Below are 18,573 nucleotides of genomic sequence, written 5' to 3'. Positions count from 1 at the left end.
CATATATGTTCTAACTCTCTCTCTCTCTCTCTCTCTCTCTCTCTCTCTCTCTCTCTCTTCCCCTCCTCTTCTTCCCTCGATTATCTTCCTTTAATCAAGATTCAATGTAGTTGCATATACATATACACAGAAAAAACAATTTTGCTTAAATATATAAAAATTTAACCAGATATAGATCTAAAAATAATTTTACTGGACCATCAAAATAATTATCTAGAACGCTTAAATGTTAATTACAATGCCGCAAAAAATATTAACATTCTAGCAACCAGTTTAAACATCCTACATACAATAATTATATTGATGCTCCAAATAAAATTATTTTCAGATCTGTATCTAACTAAAGTTTTAGATACTCAGCAAAATCATTTTTTGTATGTAGGCAAAATAAATATACCCATATATATATTTCTTCTAACAATAATCAACGCAAATTATTTTCGTACGTTTGAGAAATGGTTGTTCTAAATCAAAGCGACCGCTCACTAATCCTGATGAGACCCGTGGCGAAATGTGGCCACGTATCGTGGTGCGACGCATTATTCAGCAGAACTTAATAAATTCGCATCCCTCTCCCTTTCGCTCCTTTTGTCCCAGCGGGCCGTGAATTCTAATGGGTTTTATGCCGCCGGGTATGTATATACGAAGGCACAGTGACTGATATGCCAACGGCGCGAACTCGCTTGGTCGGTTATAACGCATAGTTCGGTAAATACGGAGTCGAAATTTGGTGACATTGCTATATAACGGACAGAGAAAGAGAGGAAGTGAGATAGATGTAGATGAATAAAAGAGAAATAGAGAGGGGAGAGAGAGAGAGAGAGAGAAAATTTGTGATACTGCATTCGCCGCAGGATTTGCCAGTAGATAGTCGATTACATGCCTTGCTTGCTTATTGCGCGCTTTGAACGCTGATGCTTGGAGACACATATAACAGCATTGGTGACGGCGGCGAGTGAGAGTCAAAGCGAAAGATTTTAGTGATTTTGCTAAAGCCGAAGCACGATGAGAGCCAAAGGTCACCGCGAGCTCTGAGAGAGGTTGAGCTTTGAGCCAGAACGATTTCATGCTGTAGATCAGAATTACTATTAGCAAATATTAATCAAAAGTGAACGTAATTAACGTCATAGGATGCAACGATCTAGCAGATAAAAACAAAGTGATATCAACGAACATTGAGAGAGATTTAAACGAGTATATTATATCCCGTATATTAAAAAGAATTATAAAAAGAATTATAATTTTTTTTATATTTCAAAAAGTATAAAACACTGAAAATTGTATAACATAATATACAAGATTACAACAAATGTTTTTATGTATCTACGTAATATATGTATAAATACATAACATTTAGCTCTAATGTTTAAACGTTGCTTCTTGCTTTCTGGCTTTAGCTAGCAAATAAAAAAAAAACGCTCATTTTTCAAAAGTTAAATAAAGCGTATTTTAGAGAATGATAAATTTCGTTGTCATTTCATCTTCTATCTTGATATATCTCCCTTTTTCTTCTAATTAATATTCGCCATTTAATATCAGCGCCGATAAAATGCTCAACGTGCGCGGCGCGCAAATATTTGCACGCACAATCTGCAAACCGCCAGCGACTGAATTTGCAACGTAACTACTTGAAATTAAACGCCGCCCCTCTCTTATTTCCAGGATCTGCGCGCCTCTTGCACGATGCGAGAAATGAGAAAGACAACGCCCAATAGAGAGATTTACTCAAGTTACACTTTGGATCGCGTGGCCTTAAGGCAGCTTAAATTTGATCGATAATTTATCTCGTTCCCTCTCGAATACTACAAGCGCCTCTATTATCCCATATTTCTTCAATAATATTCTTAGTTTATAATAATATTAGATATAATAATATTATATAGAATAACTTGCCAATTAATAAAAAATTTAAGATAACACATATTATATTTAATTCTCAAATAGCACACTTCATCCCAGCACACTGGTGAGAATTGGAATTTTGTGATTCCATTCATTTATTTAATCATGATAATATTCTTCAAAATACTTTTTCAAAACCATATTTTCTTGGGGTAAAATTTCTCAACAAAGCGATTGGTGCAACTCAAATTTAATTAAATTATTATTAAATAATAAAAAAATTGTTATTAAAAAAAGATATTGTGGGGAAAATGCCAATGTTTTGGAAATTGTGCTAGTGCGAATTCGCACCAGTGTGTATTTATCCCATTTAAGGGATAAATATATGTAAAATATCTCAGGATTATTACCAATTCATAAGATAGTTCATACGTTTCTCATTTCTCCGGAGAAATGCCAAGATATTTCAACTCGACACAAATACCGATGCCCAGTCTCGACAGCGGCAAAGTATCGTAAGCATGCCTCGATCGGCCTATCTGCGGCCGCATGTTCCTGAATCCGAAATATTCGTAGGATTCCATCGACTGGCCGGCTCGCTCTCCAGTTTCGACGTCGCGCCTGTGTGGTAATCCTGTTTACAATAGCTGATTGCAATAAAATTTACATGCACCGGCGCTGAATTTACATGCGGCGGCAGTTAAATTCATGCGCGTCGCGCGCTGCACACGCAATTTACATACGCTATACGGGAGGGGAGCCCCGAATTTTATGCCGCGCGTAGCGTTCACACGTGCTTCATTTCCCGCCCTTCCCCCTTCTCATCCCGCCCTTTCCTCGCCAACTCTCTGACCGTTCATCGCGAACCGGAGAGTTCTCTAATATTTTTTTTTCGCACGTATCCCTCTCTTCCCCTCCTCCTCCTCCGCCCCCAAAAAAAGTTTCAGTACGAGCGAACCAATTCGCGATATCGGGCGACGGCGAAAGAGGAACGCGCTCGTGTCGTGCGAGCCGCGATATCCGCGATTTACTGTCCATTTATCTGCGCAAGAATCGCCGAGTGATAAATTTCAAGTATCGCGCTTAAACGAGCGCAACGTTTTACCACCGCTGTTCGTCGGAAAAAAAAAGCGGCTCATTACTCGAATTCGCGTAATTTTGAAACGCGAAATTTACCGGCAGCCCGATTATAGCTGACCCGATTATGACTCGTCTATCTAAAAGGAAAAAAATATGCTAATGAATCATGTTTTCAGGCAAAAATTGAATGAATGATTTGAATAAATGCAAAGGAAATTTCTGCTCCAATTGTTTTTACAAAAGCGCGTTTTTACAAAAGTCTTTCTTTAAAGCATAATCAATTTGCAAAATTTTTGGGAAATTATTAAATCGTAATTCTGATTAAAAGAAGAGATTTACAGATTAAGGAATCGTTTCATCCCATAGTTCATAAAATATTAAAAAATAAAAAAATAAAGACAATTTTACAATTCCTAACATTAATCTTTGATTAATTTGGCTATCTTTATACCGGAAGACCTATATGTGGTCTGACGTTATATCACGACTCAAAGTAAGTCTAGCCACCAATCGTTTTTACAACGTAAATGACCTTTTCATGGTCTCAGCACCATTTACTAGTTACACCTCCAGCTGTTACGCCTTTACTATAGCAAGAAAATTAGTAAGTTTTAGATTGGGTAATGCCTGAAGTTACAGACAGTTTTGGATCAGGTTACAAAAGAAAACGAGATTTGGTTTAAAGCCAGGTCAAGTCACTTACCAAGTATAATATTTACAGTAAGGGATCTAAATGATTACAAGTTGAATTTAAGGTATAAATGTACTGTATGAATGTAGTCAATAATTAGAATAGAGAAAATAATTTTAAGGCAATGTGTAGTTGGATTTATTCAAATTAATTTTTAAGTAACTCGTTTAAAGATTCGCATTAATATTAGGGAAAAAGTTCGTGACGTTTTTTTAATGCCATCTAATAGGAAAAACGCAATGAACTTTTTCCCACCTAATATTATGGGAAATAAAAGGAACATTACTGAGAAAAAATAGTCAATTTTAATAAATATTTATATTTGAATACTGCCAATTAAATATTTATTAAATATAAAGACATATTTATTTGATACAAGAATCATTAATTTAACAATCATTCTTTTCAATGAACAAATATTTATTTATGATAAATTATTACTTTATTATACTATTTTTTTTTCTCAGTGTAAGGACAATTAAAAAATTCACGAAATAATTATATGAAAGCAGTTGTAGGATAATACATTAAATGCCAAGAGAATGAAGAATTTTAAGTTCAAATCGCAATTAGTTCCGTTAAGTTTTCTAGAATCGTTAATACTTCTTACTGTATTTATTTACTAAAATAAAATATATATATCTACCTCTATAAGTACCAAGTCATCGCTAGCTTGGGTGAAATTGAATCAATTTATAGATTAATGATTATGACCAAGTTTAATTCTTGATTATAGTAAACGATTAAAATTTTTTAGTTGCCCTGAAATAAATCTTATAGGTAGGAGTCATCAATTAAATTTTTAATCAGTAGTTTTAAATTAAACAATTAAAACAAAATTAATCATTATATAACTATGATTAATTCTAAACTATAATCAATTGATTGAAAATCATTACCTGCCGCTAATTAAAAGATTAATCATTATTTATTAATCAATTAATTTTTAGTTAAGCACAGATTAAATCTATAATTAATATCTTCCACTAAAAAAAATTTTTTATATATTATTATAACGTTTTTTAAATATTAAATATTACGAAATTATATGAATTATATGAATTATATATATGATATAAAAGAAAAAAACTTGAATTGACTATATATTATTTAATACATTGAGAGAGATAATCTATGAATACTTTTCGTGATGAGTAGTTTGCAGTTTCTCTTGTTGAGGAGATCTCGAAGTCATCCTACTTTACCATGATTCTTTGCAAATGAATTTAGCAAGTCTAATGATTTTACAATCGGAAAGCATCCAAAGTGAAATTTGAATTCGGATCGTTCTACCGATAAAATGTGACACATCATTATATACTATTACATTAATGTCGCATGCACACATAAACATAAATTTTTATAAATGATATGTGTCTTACCACATAAAAAAATTTGAATTATAAGAATTAAACAGTAAGGAAATGTGTGCAATGTCTTTTCCAGAAGTTTAGAACTATAGAAAAATAGAACAATTTATAGTCATCATCGATTTGAATATCTTTACGATATGACAAATACATTCTTCAATAATAGCCATAAAAATTATAAATATATTTTTTGAAACGTGACTAAAAGTTAATGATTAATGATTATTATTTTTTTAATCAACTGTGTTTAATTACTTCAATAATTGACTAAATTAATTTGTGATTGTACCACATATATTATTTTTAATTAATTACTTTAATTAAGCCGAACTTTAACCAATTAATCATAGATTGTTTGACAATTAATTTCATTAATTGATTATATTAATTATCGTATTAATGATAATATATATTTTTAATTTTTAGTTGATTATTTTAGTAAACTAATAAATTAATCAATTAATGTCCAACACTAGTCATCACTTGGTTTTGTTCCGATTATTTCCTGTTATATCTTAATCCCACAATATCCTTAAAGCTTCCATCGTCTGAATTTCCGGATAATCGTATCCTCTAAGGCCTTTAATTCGATAAAATTAATTCTTAAGTAGATGGATTAACTTAATCAAGTTCTACATATACAAACTAATTTAATCATATTAATCATATTATTTTTCTTAATATATTAATCATATATTGAGAGAATCGAATTATATTGGCAAGTTCCTTCACGCCTGATCGAAACTCGCGACGACAGATCGCGCATGAGATCGTAATTTTCAGCAAAATGCCGCCTCAATAATCGAGATTATCCTGTTTCTAGTCGCCCGCTACGTCGCGTAATGCGCTTCGTAAAACGTTCCGTCCGGATATAATCGGCGAGTTATCGAAAATCCCTCGTTTATTCCCTCGCGCAAGAAGAACGTGTTAAATCGTTTCTCTCGCGAGGACAATCTCCTCGCGGCACGCCCCCATTTCGCGCCATTTCGCCAATATCATCGGGGTTTTATTATTTCAGCTATAAAGTTTATCGTCGAAAACATGCAGTGGCTTGTTGAAGCCACGTATTCGCTATTCCCGCAACAGGCGTACGAAATATCGAAGTGTACACGTCGATCGAGCATGTGTAATATTTATCGCCGAATTTTTATTGTGCTCGATAAAGCGTCCAATTTCCGCACGCGATATCAAATACGACGTGATTTTTTTCAAGAACGATTTCCGGTTAACTAGTGAGTGATTAGCACAGCAGTCGCTTCCGTTCACTGAATAAATGCAATCTTCAATATGTATACGTTCAATTTTGTAAGCTTCGCAAACGAACGACGTAATCCTATCTCAATTGAGATATGAATAATATCTTATGACTTCATTGATCTCGTGTATCCGTAATACGAAACTGCTACTAATCGTGTCTACCAATATAATCGACTTTTCGTGAACAAGGTCGTCATCTGTCCAATTTATCTGTCAAACCTTAATATTAAATTTCTCAATAATCATATTATAAAGTAAATTTTCCTTGAGATGCACTTTAATTTTATCTAGTGAAGCTTTTCATTTCAAAATTTTTTTCACTTTCAAATATTAATTTTATCAGAAGTCTAACGCAGTGTTTCTATATAAGAGAACTTTATATATACGTTCGATAAAAGAGTAGACTTTAATAGGAAAGGCGGTATGATGGGTGGTCTATGCATCGTCATTTAATAATAAAATCGTCCATGATTTAACTACTACCTGAATTCTCATATATATATTATGTGACATCTCAATTCGATCGAAAGACGCATTGAAAAATAGATGTGCCCACACGTTAAAGTTCGTGCGGAATCAGGATGAGAAGCATGTTCCATTCGGACGGTGATATCTAGAGGCTTATTCTACTTTTCAATTGTGACGACTGTTTCTAATCATGCATATTCGCATAGCCTTGTACTCCTTTGTAGCCGCGAATGTACGTAATTAAGATAGAAGCACGTAGAACGACCATTTCCCTTTGCATTATTGAAGAGCTGAACTTTGCGTTCTAATTCTTCGAGCTTTATCGAATCAGAATTAAAAATTGAAAACGCGCCATATGGAGATTTACTAATCTATGAAAAGCCGAGAATGATACCGAAAGATTAAAGGTTAAATGGAGAAATCACGCTAATTAAGCCCCAAACGACGTTTGTAAACGTGTTTTTTCCATGCAGTCGCATCTATCTACAGTTTTTAAACGAGATTTAACAGCGCCGTTAGGTAACATATCGCATTTCTGGATTAAAAGCTCTTATGAGAAGCTCGAAACAGTGATATCAAAGGAGAGCCGACAGGCATGTCATGTGCATGTAACTTTGAAGAAAAAAAACCGAGAGGATCTGATAAAGCATATTTTAAGAAAAACGAGTTTGTCGTGTAGTTCTACCGCAAAAATAATCGCGACGCATCATTTGATGGAAAAAAATAGCTCAGAAAAAGCGAACAAGACATTGTGTTCTTGACTTACTAGATAAAAGATAATAGAGAAAAAGAAACATGTAAGAGAGAAAGAAAATGCCTGAGAAAGGAGTTTTTCTTCTTTCAAAGGCTCTTTTGGTTTCTTCAGAAAAACAAAGACATTTCAACTGTCTGATACATATATTTGTTATCGTCAGTTTCATAAATGTAAAATCAATTATTTACGTATTTAAGTATTAAATTTTTGATACTTCTTTAATAACTAGGTATACATATTTTTTTAAATATTTTCTTGTTATACTTGTTCATAATTCCACGCTAATCGTAATCGTAAAAAAATTATTTGAAGAACACAATAAATCAATAAAAAAATAAGTACAACATATAGTAATGTATAAAATTTCTTTGATACAGATATATCTAATCTTTATATAGTTATCATCATAACAGTAATTTATATCTTCTTGTTCCGACATGTTTATTTGTTATGTAGATACACTGTATTCTCTATTATTATCTTATAAATGCCAACTCACCTCTATATATAGTAGTTGCGCTTTGCTTTTTGTTCTTAGAGGATTTATTCCAGAACATAATAAATTTTCTTCTCTTTCTCTCTATCTCTTTCTCTTCATTCTCTCTCTTTCTCTCTCTTTCTTCCTCTCTCCCTCCCCCTCTCGACGCAAGTCGGTTGTGCCGTGCACAAACACAGCGACGCAACGCGATACAGGATGCGAATCCTATATTACAACCACCGGCAAGCTATTACCTCTGGGTTCTTGTGCAACGTGCATGGAAACATAATGGGCGCATAGTGGTTGGCTGACTGTTACATTATTAAGTAGTTGAGTGCACGTTAGCTGCGAAGTGCTGTCAGCCTCCATTCAGATGCGGCCCGGGCGAAACCAGTAATTTGGCGTTAGCCGGAAGGACGAAAGTTTCCGGAAGGGGGAGGGGGAAAAAGAGAACGGGAGATCGGAGGCGCTCCCTTAATCGATTATTCTCTCGCGGCAACCGCGATAAACAATGTTGGAAAACTTTGGGAAGGTATTACCCCTCCCGTCATCTCTTACACCTCTTCTATCAAGTAGAAAGGTAGCCGCTGCCGCTACAGTCCAGAAAATTTTCGAGCGTTGTAGGAATAACGACAGGGAGGTGGGAAGAGGCCAGCCAACGCGGGAGGATCTCTTTATTCTCTCTCTGTCGTGGCGATCCGATTAAAAATAAATTCCGCAAATGCTTGCCACTCGTAATGGCGGGCTACGGGAAAAGATAAGGATTCTTAAGAACTGTTTTGTCTATTACGTTGCATTTAATGGGAACTTCCTGTCCCAAGACACCAGATAATATCCGCATTGTCTACCTATGAAATGCAGTGGTGGTTTTGCTCTTGCACATTTCTATAGGTACAATTACACTATCTTCGTTACAATTTCTTCGCTGCATTAGGTCGCATACTTCTGATTATTATTAATGCACTGAGAAAAAGATCTGGTTGAAAATGGATGAATCAGAAGATCTCATTGTATTAATCGAAATTTCGTTTATCTCAATTAGAATTTAATAGATTTAACTAGAAAATTCTTCCAACCAGACATTTTATCTCAATGCACATTTTATATAAGATTTTTTTATTTTTCTTCTACCCTTAATATACATCTTCTCTAATACATATTCTCTAATATATATCTGTTCCATATATCGAGATAAATGTTGCCTACTATTATTATCGCGTTTGTAGGACGTCTCCATTTAATGACGTATTCACGAGTCTGTCAATTTTCGAGAATCCCTTTCCTCCTCCTCCTTCACTTCATGAGGCGGAAGTTATAATATCGGAAGGCTTAATTCCACATCGGAGAACCTCGACGACGCGGTTTCTCGCCCGTCGGTCGACTGTCTCTCCTCAGCGTGACAACGCGGCGCGGCAGCGACGGCGGGCGAGGCTCGTTATCGATTTCGCGAGTGCCACCGAGAGTGACTTAGCCTATTCGTTGCATACGAAAGACGACGACAGCGACGGCAGTGGTGGTGCAGCTTATCTCCCGCCGCTCGCAGCCCCGTAAGACGTGCTTACGCGTCATAGATTCCATTATATTTCTCCTGCTCGCGAGCGGCGACATTAGCGTATCTACCTTTGTGATGCCTTTTATCGCGCCCACCGACGGAGTATTCTATTGCGTGTACTGTATAAATGTACGAAAGCACCTCTTTACGCGCCACTTTACCGTGATGTTTGCCGGTCGCGAACTCGCTATGACGGCGGATTCTAACACTTTCGATAATGTTGTTGGATATTAAGTTATTATAGGTTAGAGAGATTATGTTGGCTTTATGCGCAAACTACTTAATCACCGGGGCTGTTCAACGCGTTATCGTCATGTATAAAAGAGCAAAAATAAAAATACTTTTTTAACCGTCCACTGATACTGTTGGACTTTAATCCGAGAGTAGTTTCATTTAATTTTTGTTACATAAACAATCTAGGGTATTTTCACACTGCAATTAAAATCTGCAATTATTATTAATAACATATTGTACATTATTAATTGGTTTCCAATTTATCTTGAGAATATTATGGATATTTAATCAGTTTTCAGTAAAAAAGTAAGTAGAAACCAAACAAATATTAAATGAGATTGTAATGAAATTGTAAGCATGTTAAATAGCTTATTGTTAAATAGCTTATTGTTAGTATAGTACTTCTAATAAATAAAGATTTTCATTAATTACGCTTTTTTATTGCGAGTTTTCAATGAAATTGCATATTTAAAAGTTCGTAAAGAATACTTAAAAAATGTGTAAACAATATCTATACAAAACACTATTTTACAACATTTCACATTCTTTTCGCTGCTGGGATATAAAAACACCCCAGATGACTATTCCCGGATTAAAGGCAGTCCATTTTTTGATTGTGAAAGTTCTGATAGATAAATTGAAATCTGTAATAAGTAAAAAATTTAACTTGTATGGTAAAACCTCGTTGTTAAAGTTTTCATAAGTATGTAAAAACTTTTTTTAGATTTTTATACAGTCCAGTACCTCAATTCTATATTTCTTAAGAATAGAACCGAGAAACAGAACAATATAAAAATGAGCACTAAAGTGCATTCGAAAATCCAGGTTGCAGACAAAGGATGAAAATTTCTTATTGTTGTATCAATTCTATCAAGAATTAAATACCTGCTGGTATTTGAAATACTATCGCGTCTTTACTAAAAATTTATATTTAGATGGAAATATTTTTTTCGATGGAAGAAAATAATTTAGCTGATATCTACGATATATTTTGATGTATAATAAATTTAAACTTTCCAGAATCGCTAAAGGCATTGCCAATATCAATATCGTCACCGAGATAGATGACGTGATAATATATATCGCTCGACTCGACTACAGACGATATTCTAATTGAACCTTGAATCAGGATAAAAGACGAGAGCACTCCTTGTCTGATCTCAAGCTAACGGCCAGCTCTAATCTTCTCCACGGCTTCTCTCCTCTCAGGAAATTCTATTATATTCCTGGCCAAAGGAGTAGCGCGCTTAATGCACCTCCGTTGCATTTCGCGAAACCGAATACACCGCCGTTCCGTGTCCTGTCCCATCGTGTCTTGTAGTATGCTATTCTATCTTCTTGCTCGTCGAGTCCTTTCGTTGCCAACCTTCGCCAGTGCGATATGTCAAGAGCGGAAGGTAAACCCCCGCGCGAAAAATACGCACGGAGATACCGAGAAGTGGCACAGCTTGGCACTTCTATGCCTGCGGTCATGTTTTCGTAATTAATCGGGTGCGATGTTTAACTTTAGGCTTTTAGCGCGGTTTAATATTTCAAACCGTGCGTTCTCTCGCAGCACCGGCGGTTTCGCACGGAGCCGTGGCACAGAGAAATGCGTCGCAATTTTTACGCGCTCATGCTCGCTGTCGGAGAAAGAGATGAGAAACATAGAACGCAACGTTATCTCTCGGGAGTTATTAATGCAACAATCGACGTAGAAGTATTGCCTGAACGTTCAGTTTTTATTTCTATTTCGTTTCGCGTATAAACTTTGTTAATCTCAATTTCATTCTTATTTTGAATCTCAATAAATTTTTGCGATCACAAAATCTCCCCCTAGAATTGCCGGAATTGATAGAACTTATCACTTTCAAAAATTCTCTATTAAAAATGGACCAACCAGAAGATGATCATACAGATTCTGATCATATTGGTAAAAATTTTAGGATTACCTCAATTAGAATTATATAATAGATTCAATCAGAAAATTCTGACTTGTCCATTTTTACAAGAATTAAAGCAATTCTTTTTCCATACATTGTGTTATACACAGAATTGCCAGAAGATTAATATATATATTCTAAATTATGTTATACTTATAATTTTGCGATAGATCAGAAGATGCGAAAAATCTTGAGTTAGCATATTCTCTTGATGCTCCATATTTTTCGATTATCGAGATTTTCATATTACCTTTCAGACTCGATCCACGATAAAAGTTGCCTATTTTTACATTATATACTGTACGCATAGTACGGAACTTTGTAACTCGCGAGACAAGATAAATTTTGAATAATGCATCCTAAGATTACTGCCAAGCGTATGCCCGAAAAATTCACAAGACCGGATGGGCTTCTTGCTAAGAGGACGAATTATATCACGGCGCGGTGGGGTTGGCAGCAGACGTTATTCAACACTCGAGTGGACAGTCTCGTTACATCAATTACGGATATCCATTAGCCTAATTAAGCCTCGCGACACGCGCGCGAAACTGCACCATTCGAGGTGTAACTCAACGAGACAGACGCTGAGAGAAGAGATATTTAAAAAATGAAATAATAATAATAATAAACATGAATTAAAGTCAAAGTGGGGAAAAACGCAAACAAATTATAACAATATATATTAGGAATAAAAAAAATAAATCAGGTAAAACAGAAAGTGAAACTGTAAACAGAAAGTGTAAACGATGTGAAATGTTGGCGAGAGGCGGATCGACGTAGATATACGTACTAGGGTGGTGAAATATACTTTGCTGAAAGTTTCGACAAAAGCCGAATACAAGCCTCCTTCGCGCCGCCTTATGGGAAATTACACGATGAGTTCGTCGGATAACCTTTCCAAGTAACTCATCCACTCCTCTTTTCTCGTTAATCCCCTTTTCCACTTTGTCGAGTCATTCTCCGACCTGCGTTTCTCATTTCAGGAAGGTTGAAGATCTCTTTTTAATGCCTGCTGCGATTTTTCCTTCAGCATATTTGAAAAGTATAGACGTCTTATCTCGACAGGACGATGATAAATTTAAGGATTAACGCGATAATTCTTTGAACATGATCGAATTTTAACAAAACTTAAATCGATTAATATGCACAATGTTGGTCAGCATACTTTTTTTCGATTTTTTTTCGGTAATTGTAATCTAGTTCTATTGTAATTTTCAATGCTACATATCTTAGAAAAAAAAAGAAGAAATAAAATCTTATATTTAAAAAAAGACAGACTTTAAAACTGATTTTTGTTAATTACATGCATAATGGAAGTTTAACATAAATTAGTAATCATGAAATATGTTGTCCTATGAAATCAAAACCGTTAAAAATAAGTTTGAGTATATAAAATCGATATATTAAAATTTTTTCTTCATATTCTTCCTATAATTATTAATTTATTCTAATTTCGAATTTATTATCCCTATCTATTCGCAAGAAATTAATATTAAAAATAAAAATACTGACTTTTATATTATACTATGTAGCATTCCAACTTTCAAAAAACATGTATAGAATACTATAAACTATGTATAGAATACTATAAACAAATAAACTGTGTTTTCGGAAGTGGAAATGCTAGCGTAACGTCAGCACTTCCACTTTTGCTATTAATTTCTTATGAATAGATAGAAGCAATAAAAATTCGGGACTAAAGCAATAAATTAGCAATAAATTAGCATTTAATTATAACATATATTGTAACATGTTTTAATGATAGAAGTGCTAGATTTATAAAGATAATCAAAATATCGATATTTCTGCGTTCTCTTTGGGTTCATCTCCGCCTCTGATATTCACAGTTCTGAGACATATACATATCTGAGATATGTATCTTTGAATCACGGTCGTCAGGACGTAACGGTGCATTGGGGCGCGACCGGAAACATATGCATAATGCATATAATAATACATATGCGGGAATCTCAGCGTCAGGAAATTCGGTGAGATTGCGAGAGGAGAGAGGCAGAAAGAGAGATATATATTTTAAATTGAATTGAGAACGTGCTAATGAGTTTCGCAAATTATCGCTCCTCGTGAGTGCGACTCGACACGCAATAGCAATTCTCATTTTATAATATATCGAAATAGCTAACTAATAATTGTGCAATTGAACCATATTGTGTACGCTTTTCTCGCAAAACTTCATCAAACAATTGCTTTATGAAAACCTTGTCTCATTCTCGATGAGCTTTGAATATATTGTCCTATATAAATATATAGGACCTCGCAAAATTTGCGACTCAAAATGTTACATCAAGATGGTTCTCGAAAAATGTAATGAAAAAAATTTGTTTTTTATTTTAAGCTGTTTTTGAAATATAACAGTTTAAGGAAGATCCTGTTTCAGAAATGGAGCTCAGAAATGGAACAAATTTCAAAGAATGTTTTTAAATTGTAACTCCAATCAATTTTATATATATGTATACATTTTATATTAATAATCAAGTACACATTTTTATTAATGTTTGGCTGAATTATGTACATTGTCAGAACGTAATATCGCGCAAGATAAAATTGATTGATTATTAATTTGTGAGTTATGATGTCAATGGAGTTGAAAAACACGAATTCAAGAAAAATGCTAAATACTTAAAGTTTTAGATACTAATACAAAATTTTTGTATATTTACAGTTAATTTCTGGTTAATCTGTATTCATGATCCATAAATAGATGTTCTTTATTGTGAAAGATTCTGTTTTCTTTGAATGCTTGAAGTTTTTCGAACACAAATACATCTCCACAAGCTGTGCGAAGATTCCTACCTGAGTGTGTCAAATTGTCAGGCTATTTGCTAAATCGCTTACAACTTTATCAATTTTTCGAATTTTTTCAAAATCGTACCTTAGGAACATCTTACTTGAATGTTTCATTATAAAAATATGAAAAAAAAATCAATTTCTATTATTTTAAGGTTCTAAACCAGGATCCTTCCTTAAATATAACCAATTACAGATTATGATTAGACAGTCATCTATCCATGAGTCACGCAGTATATGCAATAGTATTACAGTAAGTGCGCACTTTGGCATGCTAATATTCACAAGTGATCGTCTAAACTTAGTCTACAATTAGTTATATTTAAATATCTTATTACTTCAAAAGCTATATCTTAAAATTAAAATTACAAATAATTTTTTTACTTTATTTTTTGAGAGAACCAATATAGTATTTTAAGTTGGAAAGAATTTTGAAACATCCTATTAAATCTCAAATGTAAGATCTCTATTTTATTTACATTTATTTAAGATTTTGATATAAAAATGTTACTGTAAAAACTGAATTTCTGAAAAATTTTATATTACTGCAAAGAGTTTAAAACATCGGGATTCTAAAACACTTTACATATACATTATATTGTAGAAGTCTGTAATGCGAAATATATACAAAAGTACGTATATTCTTTGATTGCTTCTTCTTTCAGCAGAAGACAGCACTTAGTAAACGCTTTGCATTGATTGGATTATACTTTTTAAACTAAAGGACTAGTTTTATCTCGATATATATAGGACAAAGAAAACTTCCAACAATTGCAAAATAAACATTCTGCGCCATTATTGGAATATGCTATTAGTATATCTCTCGAATCTTAAAAGGAGATTCGCTAGTAACATACATAACATCCTTGTCAGCATAGCCAAGACATTTGTCATGAAGTCAGAGTTTCAATCATTGTCCTCGGCAACAAGTCCTTCGTTTTTTCTCACACTCAGTCGATTAATATTCGAATCCCCGTATTAGAAGTGTCGGGGAAAGTTTTCGGGGGGAGAGTGACACGTCTTCAGGAGACGGCGAATTAATTAGTCGGCGGGGCGAACTGATGAAGCCATTAATTACGCTGAAGGTTCAAGCAATTCCCTCGTCTTACGGACTGCCTTGTAAGCGGCGGCTGGTCGAATCCAAAATCTCGAACGATAAAACGGCGAGTGTCTCAGCTCGGTTGAGCCAGGAGAAGGGACGTCACGGGACGAAACTTGGACGAAACCAGACAATGGTACTCCATTAAGAGCGCTTTCATCTTTGGAACGAAATCGGTCGAGTAGCTTGACGATTCTCGATACTTAACCTCAGCCATTCCTACGTTCTCGCTTCCTGTCACGACAGAACGAACTTGTAGGTCGGCGGCGCTCGCTGGTAGAGCAATTTTAAGCTCGGCTCTGATTTTAAGCCCACTTCTTTATCCGGAAATGGAAAGGGACACCGCGGAAGGTAATCACGGAGAGAGGTTTTCGAACGCATTGGACAACATAACTGTTCCAGACAAAGTGCTTGGGCGAGTAGAACAATATCTCTCGCGGAAAAGAAAAATAATTTCTCATGCACAAAAATACAAATACTCTCTGAATTATGTACGATGGAAAAACAAACAGATGTACTCTCATCTTAAGCTATTCGTATTTGTAGATATTATATATTATACTTTCCAGCGCGAAAATATTGGGCAATAAAATTTCATATATTTATAGTTAAATAAAATTCAAAGTAAAGAGATAAAACTGTTTTTATTTTTTAAAATCTTTTAATTAATTGTTTAATAAATTAAAGATAGATTATTGCCTATAATACGCCATTAATGGAAACTAACTCCATTAATTATTTTACATGCTGCGTGCATAAGATTAATGGGCAAATTAATTGTGCAAAATAAATGTCGACTCACCAAATACGTTCTGAAAACGTCGAAATTCAGCTTAGATTGCTTCGCGGTGATTCGGCGATGCTGAAAAAAAAAATTGTTCATATTAATCTAAAAAATAATAGTCAAAAATGTTGTAATTATCATAGACAGAGCGTAACGCATTAAAATGTAAAATTACAGATTCGTGCTTTCAGGCGGCAAATTGAAATGTTCCAACATAACAATGACAGACATTACATAATGTTAAATGCATGACAATACATATTATATGCTACGTTTATATATTTTTATGTTTGGTACGTTCTGAAGTTAGTCTCTATAGAAGACAGAATATTTCCTAATTATCAGTTATTTATATACGTATCAATTAGTATGAAATTTGTTATAATAGTCTCCGATATTAATGATACGTCATAATCACAATCGGTAGTAATAGAATAATAGAACGTTTGTCTAATACTAGAATAAAGCCAGTTTATAGTTGTGTAAATATGCAATCATTGACTACGGCCGTATACTTATTCAAGCATACACTTGCATGTGAAAGAGCGCTATTGTCTCTTGTATCAACATGATTTTGATTATCATTCGGAATCATCGTTACCTATTATTATTTATAATTTGGAAAAAGTAGAGTTGACAATAAAATATAAGTTTGACCAAATTGACTCGGCTTGATTTAGTTTGATCTGGAATTCGAATACAATCGCAAGATGATCCTCTGCTTCCGGTATGCCTTGCGAACCCGTTCGAGGATCTTGGCAATTCTCGATGCTTAACCTATTCCAGTGCGATCATACCTGGTCCTCGTTACAGAACGATGGCGATCAGGCGAGTGTGTGTGTGTGTGTGTGTGTGCGTGTGTGTGTGTGTGTGTGTGTATGTGTGTGTGTGAGAGAGAGAGAGAGAGAGAGAATTGCAAGAAGAAGATGGAAAGGAAAGGTGCAAGAAGACTACGTAGGTACTTCCAATTCGATCTCTGGTCTAAGCCTTTAATGCCTGCTTATTCGCTCGCCTGGAAGAAGATCCCGAAGAGGTATCTAAACTTTTCGAACGCTCCACGAAAGAGAGCTAAACGCCAAACGATTTTGCCGCCGCCACTCGGGGAATAAATACTTCTTTCCTCCGCTGACTAAGTCGTGGCAATGGCTGTCGATAGCTAAGCGAATTACGTCATGATGGAAGATACGACGTCGATATATGAGCTGTTTATTTCGGAGGAAGAAGGGTACGGACATTCCTACTGAGTTTTACATCTCCATAATAAATAGCCGCGTAAGAAAGTCACGGCAAAAACTTTCGCATTTTGAAACTCATTAAAATAAATGTATACCTTAACTTGTAGTTGAGTTTATTCAGTTGATTTGTATCATAAATAGGTCACACTTCATATATCGATAGAAAATTTAGTGGTATCGACATTTAACATTCAACATTCACGTGTTGTCCATGAATGCATTTATGTTCGTCGTGCAAATAGGATAAAACCATTTTGATATTTGACTTGCACTACTTTTAACTTTTAAATAAACCACAGCGTTTATTCTGAACTATCTCGACAAAATTTAAATCTCGATGAAGAGATTTAAATTTTGAAATGTTAAACAGAAACATGGAATAGAAAATATAAATTGTGTTCATGCTGTATCTGTAAATTCTATTTTAGTCATACTTACAAAATGAGAAAAAAAATAGAATAATTAAAAAAAACAATAAAATTCCTTATAATAAAAAAACTAATAAAGAAAATAAAACTAACAGGAATCGGTACTATAATTAGTGCACTTAAATATTAATTCAATGTTTAAATCATAAAACATTTCGGTTATTCTAGCCTTCATCAGCACAAAAACAAGTGATTGTATTTATACTTTAATTAAAAAATGATTTAATTAAAAAAATCTTATGTTGTATTAATAACAGAAAATTATTCACATGACACTTGATCTCGTTTAGAAGATTTACAATCCTTTAAGTAGCGGAAATAATTCTTGACCGGATATCTCTATCGGCAATGTAGTAAAATTGCAGAGCCCCTCTAGAGACAGAGGAGAGAGAGAGAGAGAGAGAGAGAGAGAGAAGAGAGAGAGAGAGAGAGAGAGAGAGAGAAGAGAAGAAAGAAAGAAAGAAAGAAAGAAAGAAAGAAAGAAAGAAGTAAGTAAGAAGTAAGTACGACGGACGTACGTAACGTACGTACGTACGTACGTACGACGACGTACGTACGTACGTACGTACGTAAA

General features: G+C 34.3%; 1 protein-coding gene across 1 annotated transcript in view; it reads right to left on the bottom strand.

The window, feature by feature from the left end:
• The window catches only part of LOC105620883 (insulin-like growth factor-binding protein complex acid labile subunit), a 251,790-nt gene that overhangs the window by 88,308 nt on the left and 144,909 nt on the right, over positions 1-18,573 (bottom strand). Inside the window, exon 3 of the mRNA XM_012202360.1 lies at positions 16,355-16,414. Within this exon, the coding sequence (XP_012057750.1) occupies positions 16,355-16,414 (60 nt within the window). The remainder of the gene's footprint in view (positions 1-16,354; positions 16,415-18,573) is intronic.

The sequence above is a fragment of the Atta cephalotes genome, assembly GCF_000143395.1.
Source record: "Atta cephalotes unplaced genomic scaffold scaffold00030, whole genome shotgun sequence".
Classification (NCBI taxonomy): domain Eukaryota; kingdom Metazoa; phylum Arthropoda; class Insecta; order Hymenoptera; family Formicidae; genus Atta; species Atta cephalotes.
Note: the sequence above shows the minus strand (reverse complement) of the source record. Positions and strands in the feature narration are given on the sequence as shown.